Here is a 19,420-nt window from a genome sequence, read left to right as displayed (position 1 = left end):
TTTTAGAGAATATCGGCGCCACTGTTCGTGACCGGGACGAAAGGGATTCCCAAAAAGGTCTGAAAAAGGAGTCCACCGGCGGCGAATCGGGCGCGATAAAACCAAAGGTTTCGTGCGTATCATCATCATTTCCGAAATAAAATATGCGTCCCTCTTTCTTCGGGTGGAGTTGCGTGCCGAAGCCGTGGTCGCGCGGAGAAATCCAAAATCCGCGCCGGCGGCTATACGATCGCGTATGCCTGCTCGGAATAGATAATTTCGCGAACGATGCAGCCCGCGCGATCGTATCTAATTTTATAAATTCGCGGTACCTCGACTGGTTGGTGAAGACAACGCGGAATATAGAGAATCTAGCGCTGAACCGAACCTGTCGAAGAATAGCTGGCAGGAAATGAAAAACGGAGATGGCGTTTGCGACAGCGTCGAAGCGGATCACGATGACGTTGCCGAAGAGGCAACGACGGGCGACGAAGCAAGAAGAGCGCGCGAAAGGAGTAAAAAAGGCGGGTGGTGGAGGTGGTGGAGGAGCAGCGGGAACGAAGATGCGAGACAACCGACTACAAACCACGAGGAGTGTAAATAATACTAAGGCTGATTGTGGGCGTGGCTGACAGAACTCTAAAAACCTTCGACTATATATCAAAAGGTTTACTGCCCTCGGATGATGCTCGTATCCGAGGAGACCCTGGAAGAACAAATACTGGACTGCTCTTTCGCGAGGAGACGCGTGGTAGGCAGCCAGTCGAAAAAGGCCCAGGAACGAAAGGGACGAGAGATAGGGTTAGGGTCGGGAAGGAAGCTGGACGTCCGACTAGCCGGATCTTATCGTCGTTAGGACGCTTCGCGAGAATGATCAACCGTATCTTATGCCTCTTCATTCTTCTTTCGTTACTCGTAAGGTAGCTTACGTCTCAATATCGCAAAATACCTTCCGTCCTATCTTCCCGGTCGTCCAGTGTTTTCGTTTCAATATCAACCCCTCTACTTTGCTACCGATCAACGGAAAGGCGATCGATGCGTCCCGATGACATCGTGAAAACGTCCCGCGAAGGAACGAAATATCAGCGGAACGGTGTTCGCGGCTGTCTCGTGCGAGGCAGCGAGCTACGTCTCAATACGGGCAAGCGATTAAGAAGAATGGGTGTGGTGAAAGAGGAAAGCGAGGAAAGAAGAGCAGGGAAGGAAGGAGGAGCGAGGAGGAGGTATACATAGTCATGGCATCCACTCTCTCCTCGGTTGTTTCCAGACTGGACGCAGGGAGCTACCTCGATGGCTGCCCGCCTGCCTGCCTGTCTGCCTGCCTGTGCTCGCCTGCTCGCCTGTTCGCCTGGCTGGCTGGCTGCTTGCCTGCCCGCTTGCCTGCTAGCCCGGCTTCGAGTCTCTCGATTACTTGAAAAACCGGATTCCTCCTGCGCGAAACTGTGTTTCCCGTCTCGTGTTTATGTAGCAATACACGTCGATGGAACAATGTTGGATGGGATGCACGTGCATGCAGCCGGCTAACGGGGTAAGCGCGTACGCGAGAATCCAGCTCCCGATCGGGATCACGAATCGATGACACTGTCGGAGAATGCCCGAGGAATGGGTGACGGTCTCGTGGCACGCTGTTCAAGGAACAAAAGATGCGCGGCACAGCGAAGAAGAGGCGAAGAAGACGCGGAGAAGATGCGAGGAAGAAGCGAAGGAGGGATGGTGTGGAAAGTACTTAAAGGGCCACGATGTCATCGGCCGTAGCCGGAGGGTCGGTGTTCGAGGGTTAAATCCAAGGGTTTTGAGGGAGTCGGTGTCGAGGGTAAACATATACATACCTAAGCGCAAATAACGCGCGTTGTCGGAGTTCGTGGCCGAGCATCGAGATATGAAGACAGGGAGAAAGGGAGTCGGTGGATTTCTTCGCCGTTTGGTAGGAACAATGGCGGTAAGCAGAGGATCCGCGGACAAAGGGCAAATTTTCCGAATAATTTCACGATGCCTCGTCTCGGTGGTCATTCGAGCAGAGGGAGAGCGGACGGTTTTTTGGCCCGTACGACTACTGTTGGCCGAAGAAAGGAAAATTACAAAGGAAAATGAAAGTTGAAACTATGCACTGGAAGACAGAGATGGTCATAGGGTGTATCGATGGCGTCGAACGTTTCTTTGATTGTAGTAGGTTCGCGGTCGAAAACATCGGCGTACTCGGTAAATTTTCGTTAAGTCTAGCAGAAGATCGAGACGATAGCGATGGGAGGAAAGACTGGCCGTGATCGCGACGCATAACAAATTCCACCTGTGCAGACGGCTCGCCTTCCATTCATCTGTCCATCGCGGAGGGCCGCGCTGGAAGAAGGAACAGACGTGACGAGGTCGCGGTGGAGAGGGATACCAGGCACTCGTTTAGCTCGGCAATTTATTCTCGCGTTTTGTAATTAACACCAGAAAAGAAGTAGCGCAGTCGTCCTTCTCTTACGGGCACGAGACGCGCGGCACGAGGGTGGTGGTGACTACCACCTCCCGCAGTCCTCCCTTTGCCTTCGCCTCCTTCTTTCTCTGGCCGCCACGCCGAGTCCGACTGCTGATTTCGCATCTTCGCCTCCGCCTCCGCGCCGAGAGCGTTACACATGCAAAGAAAACACGCGTATCGTTATTAAGCGGCGTGGAAGTCAAAGTCCGCTCTCTCGGTGGATCTCTCGGCTCGTGGATGAGAAACGCCGTGTGTGGATGAAAGGAGCAAAGAGGGAGGATAAAGGGTAATGAGAGAAAAAGCGAGATCCGCAGATACGGAGGAGAATACGGCCGAAGGAGAAAGAAAGGAAGAAAGCGAAGGAAGGACAAGAGGGAGAGAATGCGCACGGTCAGAAAGGCCAAGGGAGTACCAGGGAGAAGTTGAACGAAGAGGAAGACACAGGGAGGACGGCGAAGAAAGGGAGACGAAAAGGTGGAGGATGATGGAGGCCTCTCCTCCGCATGCCACTGCAGTCAGGCCAGACAGAAAGCGGTCTGTATAATTATGGGTTGTCACCTCATCAGCCACGAGAGGGGCAAAGAGGTGCCGGTATACGTCCGCGCGCGGACCCAGGGGTGGGAAGTTAGAGGAGCGCGGTCTTTAGCTCAAATTGTGTTTTATCGTCCCTCGCGTTTCGCTTCGGCCGGTCGTCGCGACGATCGCGATCAAGTTGGCCGATTCCTTTTTTCTTCTTCGCTGCCAAGGAAAGGGAAGATTTTCGGAAATTCGTTTGCTCTTCGACCACGCGGAGGAACGCTGGTATCCTGAGTATCCTTCGTCGAAAGGATACGCCAGGTTTCGGTAAGGTCGGACGAAACGTCTTCATCGGTCGTCGCGTTACAACGCCGAACGTACCGCGACCGACAAATAGCCGTTGTCGGGGTTATAAAATCGGGGAACGTGCGTTTTAAGTATCTTCGGTGATCGGAACGTGCCACGGCGTTCTTACTCCCTCCAACCGTTCCTTTCGTTCACGACCCTTCAGCCCCTCTCTGCCGCGCGCATCCCCTCGCCAGCCAGCCCCCGACCCTTTTTCTCTCTCCTCCCTCTCGTTCTCCCTTTCGATCGTTCTCTCGCTTTCTGCCCGCTCATATCCACGCAGCTACCTCTCCGTCTTTCTTATCCCGTGACGTCGCTCGGTTTCTTTCGCTCTCTATTGGTACACACGTAGCAATCTACGAGAGAGCGCGTACACACGGAGGAGGGAAAATAAAAAGAAGGGTACTGCGCGAGAAGGTACTGAGGCTAAGTGGAGAGTTTAGAGGGATTTCATTAAATCATATGGATTGGGGATAATGTATGTTATTGAGCGGAGCGTTCAAATCGCGCTCTATAAGTTGTAATAAGTCCAATTTTAGGGCCGGTCATGGGCCGGGTCCCACAGTGGTTGTCAAACGATCCGTGGCGTTGTTTCGCTGGCAGTCGCGAACCGGCCGGCCGTTCGCGGGATCGACAGTCACTGTCTAGCGAATCCGCCACTTACTCGTCAAACGGCCAGCCGGTCCGCCGAAATCACTGCCATTTAGATAATTTGTAATGAATAGGCACCGCTCATTTTCTACCCCTTCCACCGAGGTCACCTCCTTCTCCCCTTTCTGCCTGGCCGCCGCTCCGTCTCCTTCTTTCCCTCTCGGTTTCGCCTTCCGTTGCACCGTATACCTCGCTGTTGTGCCCTCCTTCCGCCTCCCCCTTCTCCACCGGCCATCACGATCTCGGTCTCGCAATAGCATCATCTTCGACGTCATCTTTGCACGACTGGAATCCCAAAAGTGGGCCTCTCGATAATCGTCGGGTCTCGAATGTTCGTACAAAGTCGCCGTTGCTTCACGCCCCGTGAATCGACCGGCTCTATCAACGGCAGAAATTTGCTCACGATACGTTACGATGTGGTTGACGCGATCGTCCCCTAAGCGAGATCGTGACGCGTGCCGGTTGACGAAGATATACGGTCCGTTTGGAAATCCTGAAACGCATCCCCTAGATCCTTTGGCAAATATACACACGGTATTTGCGGGAATATCGGCGAACATCACCCGTCCCTTGTTTCGTATGCTCCTCTCCTGCCACCTATAGTCCTCTGACTAACGGGGTTTGCTCGCTTCTTCTTCCAGACGTGCCGAGGATGGAAAAGTCGCCGCTGCTAGCGAACGGCTACAATCACCCACCCACGCATCTCAGTCACATGCAATTCATGCAACTGGGTGGACATCCAGGTGCAGGACACACCGCCATTCTGTCGCCGGCTAGTCTGCCGCATCACCTGCAGGCACAGGCTCAAGCGCGCGCCGAGCAGGGCCTCAAAGTCAACCCCAACATGTCGAACATGGAGGCGCTCGCGAGGTAAGCCTTTACAAGACGTATCCTTAAAATCCGTGGGGTCCAAATTGTGGAACCATACGGTCGAACGGTTCAACGCGTCTGGGAACGAAGATACAGAGACGATGGTACCAAGTTAGAAAAATGATCGAAAACGAAGTACATAGCTGGGATCTCGTACGAAGCGATAGGCTACTTTTTCGGAGGTTCGACAAGCGTTCGTACGGATCGGCGCGTTCATCTTGTCTCGGTGTAGTTGTAACGAAGGGCCAGCGAGGCCAAAAGAATACAACTTTAAGAGGATTTGAAGAGACGGCGAAGCCGTGGAAATCCGAGGGGTCTCGACACTGCTTGATCTTTCCTTCCCTCTTTCACCTCCTCCGTCTCTCGGTGGCGAAGTCCGTTTCCTTGGGTGCGTCGCGTTCCTTCTAGGTCGTTTACTCGGCTCGCGTTACGCTCGCGACCTCAACCGAGTCACCCTTCTATCATTCCCGCCTGACCTAACTCGACCTCGTCGTACCCGTCGATGACCAACGGTTGTGGCCAAAATTTCGCCAGTTCATGTGGAATTCCATAAACTCGTTCGTTGCGTCGTATTTCGTTCAGGAGCACGAGGTCGACCGGTTGCCCTGATCGAGGAGAGGGAACCGGTAAATCCTCGAGGCGTTGCAGTCTCGAGACGTATATCACGGATTACGCGTGCCCGTTTAGTCGTTCTCGCGCGGGAGCCACGAATAGGGAGAAACGAAGGCGCGTTGAGACGCAGTCTATCGAAGGAAGATCTTCCTTGCAGAGGGAGCGTAGTCTCTGAGCTAATCTAAGCATTTGTTAACGTGTTTCTAATAGATGCGGCTGGTGGTGTTCCCTGTTCTCTGGTCTTCTCACGAAACCCCGTCCCAGCCAGTTTTGAGGATACGGAGACTCGCCTTAATTTTCGATTACACCCGCCAGCCGTAATTAGCTTCGTCCTATTCGCCATTAGTCGGTCGGTTCAGTCTGCTTCTTCGTCTTTCATCCGGGTTCCTTGGTTAGATTCACGGTGATTCGAGATGTACTTTCGGCCCGATAGAACGAAAAGGTTCGAAGCGTGGAAGGAAAGGAATCGCGTGGATTCGTCTTGAGTGGAGGGGCGGCCAGTGTCGGCTAGAGTAAAGCGTGTCCTTCCGACGCTACGCGCCTACGTGTATAATGACGCGACGAAGGCGGCGCCGCACGTTTCGCATTATGATTTCAGCGCTTTGCTTTTAATTAAAATGCAAATCTATCGTGGCAGAGGAGCGAGAGAGATCGGGAGGTAAGACGGATTACGTCTGGGGGCGGCACGACAAACACCGGAATATGATTAATTCAACGCAACCCCATCCTGGCGTACCGCGCCGTCAGCGCACCGTTGCCCTCTATCGCCACCCTCTAATTCAGCCCCGAGCCCTTCCTGCTCGCCACGACGACCTACTCGACCGGTTTACGCGAGCCCTAGGCCGCCTTCTGCGACGGCAACTTACTTCCGACCCAGACGACCGCGCCACGGTTTCCACGTCTTTCCTTCAACAGTTCGATCTTACTTTGCCACCGGTTCGTTCTTCGATTTCCTTCTCTTTTTCTTCGCTCAGTTCCGCCGGGATTCTCGACGATCCTTGAAAGTATTTTCAGTGGTCGATACACGGGGTAAATTAGGAGAATCTCGGGACCGAGTTCTAGGGACGATGCGACGTCTTTTTTAATCAACGACTTCAAAGCGTCTTCGTTTCGAGCGTAGGACAGGCACGATCGAATCAAAGGACAAACGAAAGACGAGACGGCACAAGGAGGACTCTTAATCAACTCCGCGGATCCACTTTCCTCGAGGATATCCCGTGGCAGGCTTATAATTAACCGATTCGTTTATCAACTCGCGCCCCTTCGTTTCCCCATCGTTCGTGAAACGCCGGTGACGCGCGTTTCCACGTTATTTTTCTTTCTCGCGACGCTTCGGTCTTTCTCCTGTTTTGCGTTCCACCGTCGTATCTCAAGTGTCGCTTTTTTTTGTGATCCACAGGTCCGGAACGGTTTGGGAAAACTGCCGAGCTGCCTACGAAGATATTGTCAAACATCTCGAAAGGTAGGAGAATTTTGAATCCGCACCTAAAAAAAAAGAGAGAAAAAAAGAAACAGAAAAGTAAAGAATGAAAGAAAGAGGATAAAAAACGTGGACAATGTATGGAAGACTCGATTACGTTTCGCGCCATGGGTAATTCGGCCAGTCATCCGTGTCTCGATACCCTGCGTCGGTTTCGCAACGAGTCGAGAAAAATGAGCCGCGAGACGCGGGAAACGTAGGCCGGTGCAACACGCGACCGTTTCGCGTCCGATAAATCAGCATTACCGTCGGCATCGAGTTTCCGGTCGCGCGACAGGTTGAGTCCAGGCGTGACGCTGTAATGCCCGCATGATTTGTACGGTGCGAGCGTCCGCACCCTCCTTCCCACCGTCCTCAAATCCATCCGCCGGCAGCCCGGTCCCGTCACCGATACGACACCAACGTCGACCACCGGCGACCACCCTCGGTATCCGCCACACCGCACCGCGCGCATCGACCATCGCGCGCCATCAGCCACCGTCATCCGCCACCGAGGTTTCCCCGTGATCCTAACCACTTGTCACTTCACGGCACGCAGATCATCGTCGCGACGTGCCCGTCCATCATTCGGGGATTAAATCATTCGACTGGCTGTGCGAAATACTTGCGCGTCCCGCGTCGCCCAACAGCCTCGTTCCTTTTACACCACCGAGGGAGCTTTAGCCGCGTGAAAGCGGCTCTCTCCCGTTCCGCGGGTTACAAACTGAAACTTTCATCCCCTGCGTGTGGTGGTTGGCTGCCTTCGCGAGACACTCAAGTTCCTTTGTCTGTTTGCTGGTCTACTATGTCGTCGGCTGATCCAGGCGGAGAGAAAGGAAGGCAGGAGAAGGAAGGTGCGAACTCCAGGGTCGAACTGTTAATACGGGGGTGAAAATCGACACTTGACCGGCCAAAACGTAATTTCCAATTCAAAGGCAATGACCATTGGCTCGCTTCTCTCCGCGGCTCCCTTTGCACCCCTCGGCCCCTCGCACGCGTCACCTCCGCGATCAAACCCCTCTCGCTTTTCCCTCTTTTGCTGTTTCTCTATCCAGCCAGCCGTCTCGTTCTATTTGCTTTAGCGGCTCCCGGTCCAGTCGACTTCGTCAACCGGACAAACGCGTATTGTGATTTCAGCCTTTGACTGCTAGCCGTTCGATGGATATCGTAGGGGGTGGCAAATGGTCGCGGACCCGTGCGGAGCGATACAGAACGGTACGGAGGGAGGAGGAGGAGGAGAAGGAGGATGAGGTAGAAGAGGGTGGCGCAGAGGACGGGAAATAGGGGGTCGAATTGGCGGGTACGGAGACTGGAAGGGACGGACGAGCGAGCACCGTGAATATTCATGCCGAGAACCCTAGACGAATTCGGACTTGTTGCGACTGACACTGATGTAAACCTTTGTTTATCCTGCGTGCACCATACCCTCGGCCGTATCCCTTCCGAGCATGGCTGGCTACGCACTCCGATCGCCTCGTCTCGCCTCCACCCCCGATGCCAACCGAGTATTTAACTGAGAGTTAAATTCTGATTAATCGTCGGTACCGGGGTTATTAATTGTTTGTCCTTTTGATTTTACAAGCACACGGAGCTCACGCCTACCGAAATCTGGTTCTCCCTGTCGGATTCCCTCTCGTCTTCTCCATCTCTCTTTTGCCTTTGTTTCCAAGTTACCGTAGTTTCTCTCTTTCCGTCTTCTTTTCCACCGCACCCTGTTTCCATTTTAATCTCGATGATTTGTTGTCGCTAATCCGGCCGAGGCCCGTGACATCGGAAACCCGAATTCCGCCACTGAAGTTGGCCGGCTCGTTTGTCTTTCCGCCAGTTCGAGCAATTAAATCTCATAAGCCAGAAATCGCAGCCCTCGGAAAAGTCGGATAGCTCTCGCAGATCCGCTGGTTTTTCCAGTCTCCGTTACGGACGATGTTTCGTGCCTTCGAAACGTTAAAACTTGGAGAGGGTGAGAACGGAACCAAATGGAATCGCGGAAACGAGCGAAACGACGGATCCATTCACCCCGCTGCGAACTCTGTCCGTAAACTAAGTAATATTAATGGTCCGGCCGATGGCAGAAGGCGCGGTATCAATGCGCTAATGTCGGCTTCCTGCCTTTAAAACTACCTCGTCATTCCGGGATAATTCTCGCGTATTGTCGTTCGCCATCCAGCTACGCCGGTTTTGCCCGCTTCCTTATCGTCGACCCGCCCGGCCAAACTTACCTCTGATATTCTCTGCCTCCTTCGGTCTTTCTCCTCTTTCGGCGAATTCGCCAACGACACCCTCGGAGATGTCATTAATTACGACGACGACAACGACGACAACGTCGACGAGCTTCTATCGTCGGGGACATCTGCTGGAAAATAATATTCATAAAGTTGAGCCCCGTCGTTACGAGCGTCGTTTTCGATCCATCTTCGCGCGTATTTCACTCCTACCTCCTATCACGAGAAACTTGGAATCCTATTCGATTATTCCTACCTCTCCATGATTGAGAAAAAATGTAGCGAAGAACGATTCGAGAGGAAAACACGAATGTTCTACATACTGAGAGACGTTATTAATGACTAGACTGCGGATGTTTGTGCACTTGTGAGATCTTTAATTATGCAAGAATGTATAGAACGCACATAATACGCAAGAACGTACAAATATTCAAAGTATTTGGAGCATGAAACAAATTCCTTTAGTTGTATTCGTAGGAATCTGAATTTGCATAAGTATCCGCAGTCTAATAACGAATAAGGTAGCAATTTCTTTCCATTGTAATATTAGATTGTCCGAAAAGTGTCTATCTTTTACAGGCACGTCTTTTACAACGACGCATCTTTATACAAACATGAAACCTAATCTGTCGAACGTTGTGATCTTTATTTTGATAGAACAAAGTGGATCATACGTAATTCTATAAAATAATATAAAACGGAATATGTTGTGCATCCATTATTTTCTTATAAAACGAGAGAAACGTTTCGGACGACCTAATATGTCTAATCTCAGGGTAAAGAGAAACTTTGCGCGAAAACGCGTCGACATCTCCGCTTTAAGTCGAAGAGGATCGCGTTCCCTTTGCCGTCCTTCCCGTGATGCACCCCTCGTTCGCGAATTGCGACGACGCAAAGGGGGCAAGAGAGGATTAAAAAGAAGCGTGAAGAACTCTCGAGTGCCAGGCTTCCCTCCCGAACCGTGGCGCAGTGGACCGTTTCGCGAGAGCGGAGCGGCGCGACGAAACGGTTAATTCGATTCGACGATCGTTCGCCGCGATAGCGAGCTCGGAGCCGACAACTATCAAGCGGCGCGTTAATTGCGTTCAAACGAACTGTCAGCGCGTCGACACGCACGCGCGCGCATCTGAGCGGCGTCCCGCGTGCAAATACGCGCATTATGATTAATACCGTCACAAGCGGCTCTAGGCGTCGGCTTGTCAGCGGCTTGCAATCAGGGGATAGGCTAATTACGCTCTCTCTCTCTCGTCCGAACGTTCACCTTCCTTCGTTCCCTCTCGAGATCCTCCTTTTTTGGCTACGTAGCTTTCGATTCGACCGAATGCTACGACGAAATTAATAATAACGGGTTAGCCGTCGATCGCTCCGAGTATTAGTTACGGCGTTTCTTTTGTCTTTCATCTCCACTGGTATCAACGCGATCGTTAAACCTATCTTCTCCGTGTTCGCGAATGTTTCCACGGCTCGTCTCCGCAGGCAGTCCAATAATAGCACCCACGTGATTTACAGATCCAGTTTAGCGTGGGTGGGGATCCAACAAATCGAATCGGTTACTCGTTCGCGTGTTCGAGGAATGTCGGATCTCTTTCACGTTCGCGTGATAGTCCCGCGAGGTAAAAGAGGACGATCGTCTACAGTCTAGGCGGATAATCGTATGTGGAACGCGACAGCCGGCTCGACAAGCGCGTCGATTCGTTCCTCGAATCGGCCGCTCGTGCCAAACATCCTGACCCGAAAATGGACCCTTCTAACGACCCTCTTACGAAACGATACGGCCACGATCTCGGCGGTCGGCTCTTGGCTCTGGTCCGGTGTCCGACCACCGAATAAATTGGTCCTTGCCTGTCGCGCGCCGATCCGGATGAATCATTCTCTCGGGTATATCTGTTCTCCTCTGTCTCCCGCGACGGAAGGGGACGTCGAGGTGGATCGAAAGAAGGACGACAACGGGCGAGGAGACCTCGTAAAGTCTCTCGACTCATAAAGCTCGCACGGGCGAGAACGCGACTCGTCGACTCGCGACAGGGTGCCGTCTGCAGATCGCAGAAAAGAGTCGTCACCTCGTGAACGAGCGTCTTTGAGACATTCATTTTATTAACTCGACAACGAATTACTTACGGCCGGCGGCGCGGCTCCACCGGGCGCAATTTCATCAGAAGCCGCGATAATTATCGTTTGAACGATAATTAATGCCGCGCCATTAACGACGTCGCGCTCTTTATGCTCGCCTCGAAATTTTCGCTGCCGTATTTTTAGGAACGACGTCGCTCCCCGACCGTTTCCGGGTCATTTACTCCGCGAACCACCCCCTTTGCCAGGATTATTTCGATAGCCGTCGTCGAGTCGACGGAAGATAACGAGGAAGAAGGCGGTCGACCATATCGACTTGCAGGGGGCGTGAACTTCGTCGCGATGACTCCTAGAAGCGACGCGTTACATATTAGGCCGCCGTGCGGTAACGAGCGTAGCCGAGTAAACTTTGGCTGCGACGAAACGCGATGATTAATTAAAAACATAATTAGTCGCGACGACCGGGATCCACCCACAGCCCGCCAATGTACCGTGAAATTGTCAACCATCTTGTTTCCCTTTCCTGCTTTTCGCTTCGTTCGGTCGTCGTCGTCCGATCTTTTTCTGGCCCCGGCGATCTCGTTAAAGGCGGGCCCGTTCGCTCATTTTCTCGGGTCTTCGTTCGGGAACGCGCGCGATCTTCGTGGAAGTATCGAACGTCGTGACTAACGAGCTGCTCGCGAGTCTCTTCGTCTAATTTGTCTCATCGATCGGAGACCGAGTCGCCTCGTTACGTCCGCTTCGACGTCCTTTTTTCGTATATTTTTTCGCGCATTACGATGAACACGACATGGCTCGTCGTAGACAAAGAGCAGGCCGAAAGCGCAGAGCGAAAGGCAGCGCTGATTCGGGGGAATACCGATTCTAATGATAAAATATCTTTCCTCCCATGTTCGCTCCCTTCTTTGTCCTTATTTCCGCGCGATTCTCGTGTACCTTCGCGACGACCAAGATATATTGTTATTAAATGGTCTCCCTTCGGCTGTGCGCGCACGCTAGTATATTACGTCGCGGGGCTTCTCCGTTGCCTTCACACACGCACGCACAACAGACAGCCCGCACGCAGTGCTTAGCCTTCCGCGTGTGGAACTGCTCTCTTATTTACGGTCGACTGGCATGCGAGTTTGCCACCAACTTCCGCTCAAAATTCGTCGCGAGAGAGAGACAGAGAGAGGGAGAGAGAGAGAGAGAGAGAGAGAGAGAGAGAGAGATCGGAAAATCGAAAACCCCGAGGCGAAAGGGCTAGTGGCCCTTGAAAGTTGGAAGTTGGGAAGAAGTAAGCGAACCACAGGGAAAGAGTTGCTCGATGGGTGGGGGAAGCGAGGAGAAGAGGCGGTGGGGAGGTTAATTGAAAAGCAGTGGAAGGGTGTCATTAAATAAACCGCGGACGAACGTTCCTGCGGTTCCGCGGCACTACCGTTCGCAGGCACGGTTTCGCCGCCACTTTTGGTAATGAACTAATATTTGCAGTGTGCGTTCGGACGGCGGTTTCCACGCGTATACGCGGCTAGTGGCTTACCTTTTGCCTTGTCCAGACGCGCAGTAGCGCGCGGTGCGCGCGTCGAAGGGTGCGCTTGCCCTGGCAAGGTTAGCCTTGGACAAATACGCGACCCTCGCGGTGATAGCCATGTACCAGCGGGGTTTTAAAGGTTAGGGAACGATCGAAAATTCAATCATGTCGCGGCAAGGAAGCTTCTACGCTGCGGACGATTATTCGTAACGGTCGTTGGACGCATCGACGAATCGGCTACCAAATTCGATAATACTCGGACGAGGAACGACGAGGAAAAGAGGCGCGGAAACGTCGGTGACAAACGAGCCGAAAACGGTCACTCGAGGAGGGTAATCGTTTCCCAATTGAAATCCAATAGCAAACGACATACAGGCGGTGGCCCTCGTCCCTCGAGAAGGACCGAACGTCCATTGCTGTGTGCGTCCATTGATCATCGGTCTAAACTGTTTCTGACGCGAATTATGCGGAAGTAGGTGGAAAAAGTGTGGGCTGGCGAAAACAATCGCGAGTCAGCCGCTCGGTCCGTGATCGTCGGTGGCGCGAACACTCGTGGAATTTTCAAGAATTTAAATAATATCCTTTTATATTATCGAGGATGCGCTGAAAGTAGCAGCGAGCAGGGTCGTAGGTTTTCGCGGCGGCTATCATAAATCCAGCGGTTGCGCTGCCAGCGGAGAGAGAGAAAATCTACAATTCTAAAGCTTTCCATAAAACACTCGACAAAACGCTTCGCCCGCGGTTTTCGAGTGGCTACCGGGCCCCTTCTCCATCACCTCCCTCTCCACTTTTCCCGCGTCTTCCCTGCCGCGTCGGCCGCCTGCCTCCGCGCCGCCGCGAATCTGTTGAAATATGTAAAACCGTGTAACCTCTTCAATTTACATAGGAACGCGTGGGCGCGCTGTTCCCCCGGATGAAAAGTGGCCGATCCTCCTCTTATTAATTGATCGCCCGAAATCCGCCGATCCACTTTCTACCCCTCCGTGAAAAACCCTTCCGTTCACCCTTCTTCCACCGACCAGTTTCGTGGTTTTCCGATTTTCTCCCGGCTAGACAAAGAGGAAGAGAAACACGACTGCTATTTGGTCGTACGGCCACGAGGAATTTCATGGGTGGACAAAAACAGCAGCAAGACTAAAAGGGGAACCGTGACGAACGATGCGGCGGCGGGGAAACGTTGTCTCACGTGATAGACGTCCATCATCGCGCACGACGAAAGCCTTAACGTCGCGGACGCGACACGTAAATACACGTGTGTATCGCCGTTGATACAACGATCATTTTTTTCTTCTGGCCGTCGACGATAATCGCAGTCGCTCGCTTCGTTTTCCTTCCACCTTCGCCTCTTTCCATACCGTCTACGGTTCTCTTTCTCTTTTTCTCCAGCCGGTTTCTATATAGGTTTCTCTGGTGGCGCGTTCTCTCGCCGCTATCCGTGATCCAGGGCGACGGCACGCCGCTGCCACTGGTATTTCGAAACTCGCTGAACAAACAAGCGCCGATAAAAGTACCGCGGTATATAGTACATCTGGAAGTAGGGACCATCAGTCACGGCGCATCTGCGAACCACTTTCCTTCCCTCCCCCCGCCGCCACCTCCACCGCCGCCGCCACTGACTCCTCCGCCCGCTCGTTTTCCCTCGCGCTCCGACGACCCCTCCGGGAGTGCAGCGGGTGTCCCGAACTTCTCCTATCCACCCACCGCGCCGCTAAAAACCATTTGTCATCGGCCGCGTAAATATGTTCTCGAGCGAAACGTGCGTTCGACTTTTTTCTCTCGCCCACGGTGTTACGCTCCGCTCACGGAAATTCGAGTCCACGCCAAACGATGATGGTCGATCGCGACGCGACCATCCATTTCCTGAACGCCTCCTACCTTTTTCCATCGAAAGGCGACCGGAATCGCTCGCGTTTCCATACGTTTCTTTGATCGTGCAAGGATTTATAGACTCGTGTCGCAACAACTATCCGACTATTCCGATCTTTGCTTCATTGGCTGAAGTAGAATGTTCCAATGGCGTGTATATTTTCGCAAGCTTCCGCAACCAAATGAACCCGCGCGATAGTTCGCTGGCATTGTACCAGAATCTCTAGTATCGTTTAACGCGAAACCGAGTAAATAAGCAAGCACGTAGGAGATCGACGCCGGAATGGCAAGTAACGAGCTACGGCTACGCGGGCAAAGTTTATCTTTATTTCGGCGAGCTCCGCGTCTTCGCCAGGGGAGTAGCTTAAAAAGTTGGTCTAATAAAACCCCGGCCCATTTGTCAAGGGGTGTTGTAGTCGGTTCCCGGAGGCTGTTGCGAAATGTATGTAAAACACATCTCGGTCGGCTTGCGGAGTCGTAACACGAAGCGCGGGCGTCTCTGATGGGCCGACATCTAAAATAATAAAAGTTGCCTCCGTCATTTGTCAACGGTTCCTCTAAGGAGCGACTACTTCCAACGCCACCTCGTAATTTCGCGATGTCGCAGCTGCTACCCCCACCCTTGTATCCCTTGCTTTTTCCACCCCGGAGATGTTACGCGATTCCCGACCTTAATTTTCCTGACACCCGTCACACGGCCGCTTCTTTTCCCCGAGAGCGCGATTTATTCCAAACTCTACGCGGCCAATCTGTAAATTCCAATCTTCTTCCACTTGTTTCATGTTTGACCTTAATATATTCGACACGCGTATATACTTTGAGAAAACAATTCTCAGTGACCGAGTAATTTCTGCGATCGTAATTTCTATTTCGAGAAGTCGATGGTCCCGACGATTGTGGAATATTCCAGGCTGCGTCACCGATCTCGCGCGAGTTAAGATGCAACGATGTTCAGCGTAGATTGAAAAATATTTCTTTTCAATTTGGAACATCGGTTGAACTTTGAGAGGATGCAAACAGTCGGCTGTGCTGCTAGACGGTTAGACAAGCCGCGTTCCGCTGAAAGTTTAATTAAAAGCGAGCGTGTGGGAGCGGCGCGGCTCGAAGGGAAATAAACCGATACTATACTGACCGGTTGTATGGTGGCGCACGGAGGTGACGCGAAACGAGGCTTCCCGGTTCTTTATGCGAGCCCGCTTTAATCCTTGGACGAAGGAAGACGCGTCTTAAAGTGAAATAATAAATAAAATAATACGTCCGGGGCGTCGATGTCGGCTCGCGGTCTCGGCAATAATCTACGGCAACGAATGTGCCAGACGACTTTTATGAAACGTGGGCCCCTTCTCCTTCAGCCCTTTTACGCGGTTGAAAAATAAAATCCTAACCCTTTCCCGGCGTTCACCGAGCGAGAAATAGGGGGCGCGCGAGAGACGAAACGGAGGCGGCGGGATAAAACCTTAAATACGACCGCTGAACACCGGGGGCCTACAATAAAATTCTCGTAAACCATTCGCTCGAATAATACACCTGCTTTGACCATTACTTGACCGAGCCAGCTCTCCGCCTGTTTCGGTGCAACCTTTTCCCGCGATTTTCTCCTGTGATTTACAGTTCGTACGAACCGTATTTCCAACTCGTCCATGAATTTAATTGGAAAAAGTTGATCGTTCGATCATCATCGTTTCTACCATCGAATTATCAGGTTCCCAGGCAAACGAGTGATTTTCTATGCCTTTTCGACGAGTTTGAAACGAGAAATTTCGTTTTCTCGATAGGAACGACGTTCGCGCACTGAAAGAATGATCGAGCACCCGGTGCTCGGGATAAGCGGTCCCGGTTGCTTCGTTCCTCCAGTTTATTTTTCAAGTAACCCTTCACATTGCGCTAATGTATTTCTTTGAAACCGCTATTCACCGCGTCGACGTTTCAATCCGGTCCATTCAACGTCCTCCAGCCGTTTCCCGGCTGAAACACTCACCCGATCGATCTAACTACCGCCGTCTATCGTGAATTTTCACACGACTTAATCCGCATGCTTTCACCCCCCCTCGGTGACTCGTACTTTTCTGCTCGCTGTTTCTTTTCCTTCCTCTCACGCTCCGTCTCCGCTTCCTGCCGTCGTCTTGCCACATGCTATCGATCGAAATTGTAACCAGGGAAAACTCGATCGACCAGGTGATGCGTGTGTATACACGATCGTCGTCGTCGAGAGGAAGAGGAAGGACGAGGAAAGGCACGAGGAGACGCGTGTCGCGCGGCGACAAGGGGTTAGCGCATTCCAACTCGATTCGATGGCTAACAGGTCGCCGACAAAGGGAAACAGGCGTTTCGAGGGGGTGGTGGGCCCCGTTTGAACCCCCAGGATCGCTAAATATTTCATTTCGTATCCCTCGAAACGTTTAATCTCGGGTCAGGTGCGCGCACGTTCGCGATCGCGTTGCACGCGCGTTTGTGCGCCGTCGATGACAACCATCCGGCGGATGCGCGAGCTTTCTCTCTCTCTCTCTCTCTCTCTCTCTTCTCTCTACTATCTTCTCTAGCGATGCTTCGAGCGATCGGATCGATCCTCGTCCCCTTCGTGCAGCGTTCAAATCTCTCGTTTGATTTCTTGGAACTTTTGTTCTTTCTGTTTTTCCGGAAAGGTTCGCGCGCGGAAAAATGTGGGCGCCGGCAGTCAGCTGGAAAATCATTCCATAACCGAGAGATGTTCGATAAATCGCAGGCGTAAAACCGTGCCATCGGTTATATCGCTTAGGTATAGCTTTGTGCCTCAGCTCGAGGATCGGAAACTTTCATTATCGGACTGTTCGCCAGCTTTCACCCTCCCCGTTACCCATCTTCGTTTACATTTATGATTTAATATGATCGTCCATTGTTGGGTCCCCTTTGATTCCGCCCGCTCGTTTCCCCTCGCCCTCGACAAATATCTCTTTCTCTCGGTTCCCGTTACGTGTGTAATTCGAACGCCGACCTCTTTACCCGCTTTTCTCTTTTGTCGTTTCCTTCGTGCTATTGGGATCCGCAACAAGCACCCTATCTCGGGAAATCGAGAGTCTGGATGGCGGCAAAGAACCGAACGACACGCGGGGGAGAAAAGAATCCCAATTTTCTGGAATCGCGGCTTCGGCGACGCTTCCGAGAGCCGAGCTTCTCCTACCCGCGGGGGAACAAACGTGCAGGTTCACCTGGAATATCGGCGACACGGAAACGCAAACGCGAGACGAAACGATAGATAGGTAGAAAGATAGATAGAGAGAGAGGGAGAGGGAGGGAGAGAGAGAGAGGGGCCGAGAGAGGGAGGGAGAGAGAGAGAGAGAGAGAGGACAAAGGACGACGCGCGCGGAATATTAAATTCGCGCAGAATTCGAGCAACTTTTCAACGAAGCATTATGGGTCGGCTATCTGGATGATGTAGCACCGAACTTGGGAAGACTCGACCGAGTGAAACCCCGACTCTTCTGCCGTTCCACCTTCCCCATGCTCGTTTTCGTCGTTTCTTCGCTCGCACGCGCGTCTTTCCTCCCTTCTTCTCCATCCGTTTTTCTCTTCCTCCGCCCGTTGTCTCTCGTTCCATCTTTTTTCCCCTTTCCCAGCGGTCGCTTTCCCTCTCTAGGCGTAGCTTCCAGGGTAGCAATCTTTTATTATTAGCGCAGGCTTTACCAGACAATGAAACGAAAGGAACGGAATATGATATTGTAGTACAGAGGCTCGGCGGAAAGGGAAGCTATTGTCGGTCTCTTTGAATTTTAAAGTCAACGATCGATACGGCTCGGGGGATGCGCCTTTAGCCATATAAACCGCTCCGCTCGCCCCCACAACCCTAGCCCAGCCCTCTTTTCTCCGCGGTACGTTCGCCCCTTGCGGTCCCTTCCATCCTGTTCTCGCGACTCTCGCCCCCCCCCTCCACAGCCCCTGTATCACGTTTGTTTCGAATCGTCAAACGAACTCCGGTTTCGATTCGAAACGAACCATCGTCGGGAGACACGTGGGTTGATACGTGTAGCCTCTGACTTCTCGCCTCTGGTTCCCGCGAGCGAAGGATCAGCAGCCCCGAGCGGAATCGGAATCGGAGGGCCGTCAGCGAAATTGTCGTCGGTAATGATAAATTGCGCCCCCGGCCCCGACGAAACAGCCCGTCCGCACGAGTGCCGACCGACCGTGCGGGAATCAAATTGCAATTTGTTATTTGTAATTCCGAGTGTCGTTTAATATACTCTCCCGCGTTCCTGGCCACCCTTTCAGACACACTGGGACGAAGGGGTTAGAAATTAAGCGGAGCTTGATGAGAAAGCGTAAAGGTGAATACGCGTCTCACCACCTTTTGCCGCGACGCACTTCTCGTCGCCACGAATCTGCCGCGTAATTAAGCGCGACAACCTTTATTTTTACGCCAACGCGTAATTGTTTCCCGTAGCGTCTCGAGCAGCTATTTGCTTCGGTTCCGGTCCGATTCGTTCCGGTATCGTGCTTCACTTTTCTCATTACCGTCTCGACAGGCGATTTAGACGTAAGTAGTATTTACGTTGGCCGATTTATTACAGTGATCGATCTCATGTACATCTCGAACCGACCGATCGTAACCACGAAGATTTATCTAATCGCGATGGAAAGAACGAAGCAGTAAGCAGAGATAGGGGGCATAGAGGGATGCGGTGGCTGAGTAGGCAAATATTCGATTTTGTCTATTCAATTTTCCAGAAAAATAGTGCGTCGTTTCCCTCGCGTGTTCTTCTTCAGCCTCATCCCCCGATCCAGGCATTATCGACGCGAGGTAGCGACAGAAGGAGGCGATGGCTGGCTGAACGAAAGAAAGGAATAAGTTCGATCAGTCAGAGGGTGGCAGTTACCGTTTCGGTTAT

General features: G+C 52.4%; 1 protein-coding gene across 4 annotated transcripts in view; it reads left to right on the top strand.

Moving 5' to 3' along the window:
* LOC126867512 (dachshund homolog 2) overlaps positions 1-19,420 on the top strand; it is a 143,622-nt gene that overhangs the window by 62,166 nt on the left and 62,036 nt on the right. For 3 of the 4 annotated variants that reach the window (XM_050622055.1, XM_050622050.1, XM_050622053.1), the window contains exons 3-4: positions 4,594-4,822; positions 6,834-6,896. In XM_050622055.1, coding sequence (XP_050478012.1) covers positions 4,594-4,822; positions 6,834-6,896 — 292 coding nt within the window. The remainder of the gene's footprint in view (positions 1-4,593; positions 4,823-6,833; positions 6,897-19,420) is intronic. The other variant, XM_050622054.1, reaches the window with a different exon arrangement.

Source organism: Bombus huntii, chromosome 7, assembly GCF_024542735.1.
Source record: "Bombus huntii isolate Logan2020A chromosome 7, iyBomHunt1.1, whole genome shotgun sequence".
NCBI classification, from domain to species: Eukaryota; Metazoa; Arthropoda; class Insecta; order Hymenoptera; family Apidae; genus Bombus; species Bombus huntii.
The sequence above is the reverse complement of the archived record's forward strand: the minus strand, read 5'-3'. Positions and strand labels throughout refer to the sequence as shown.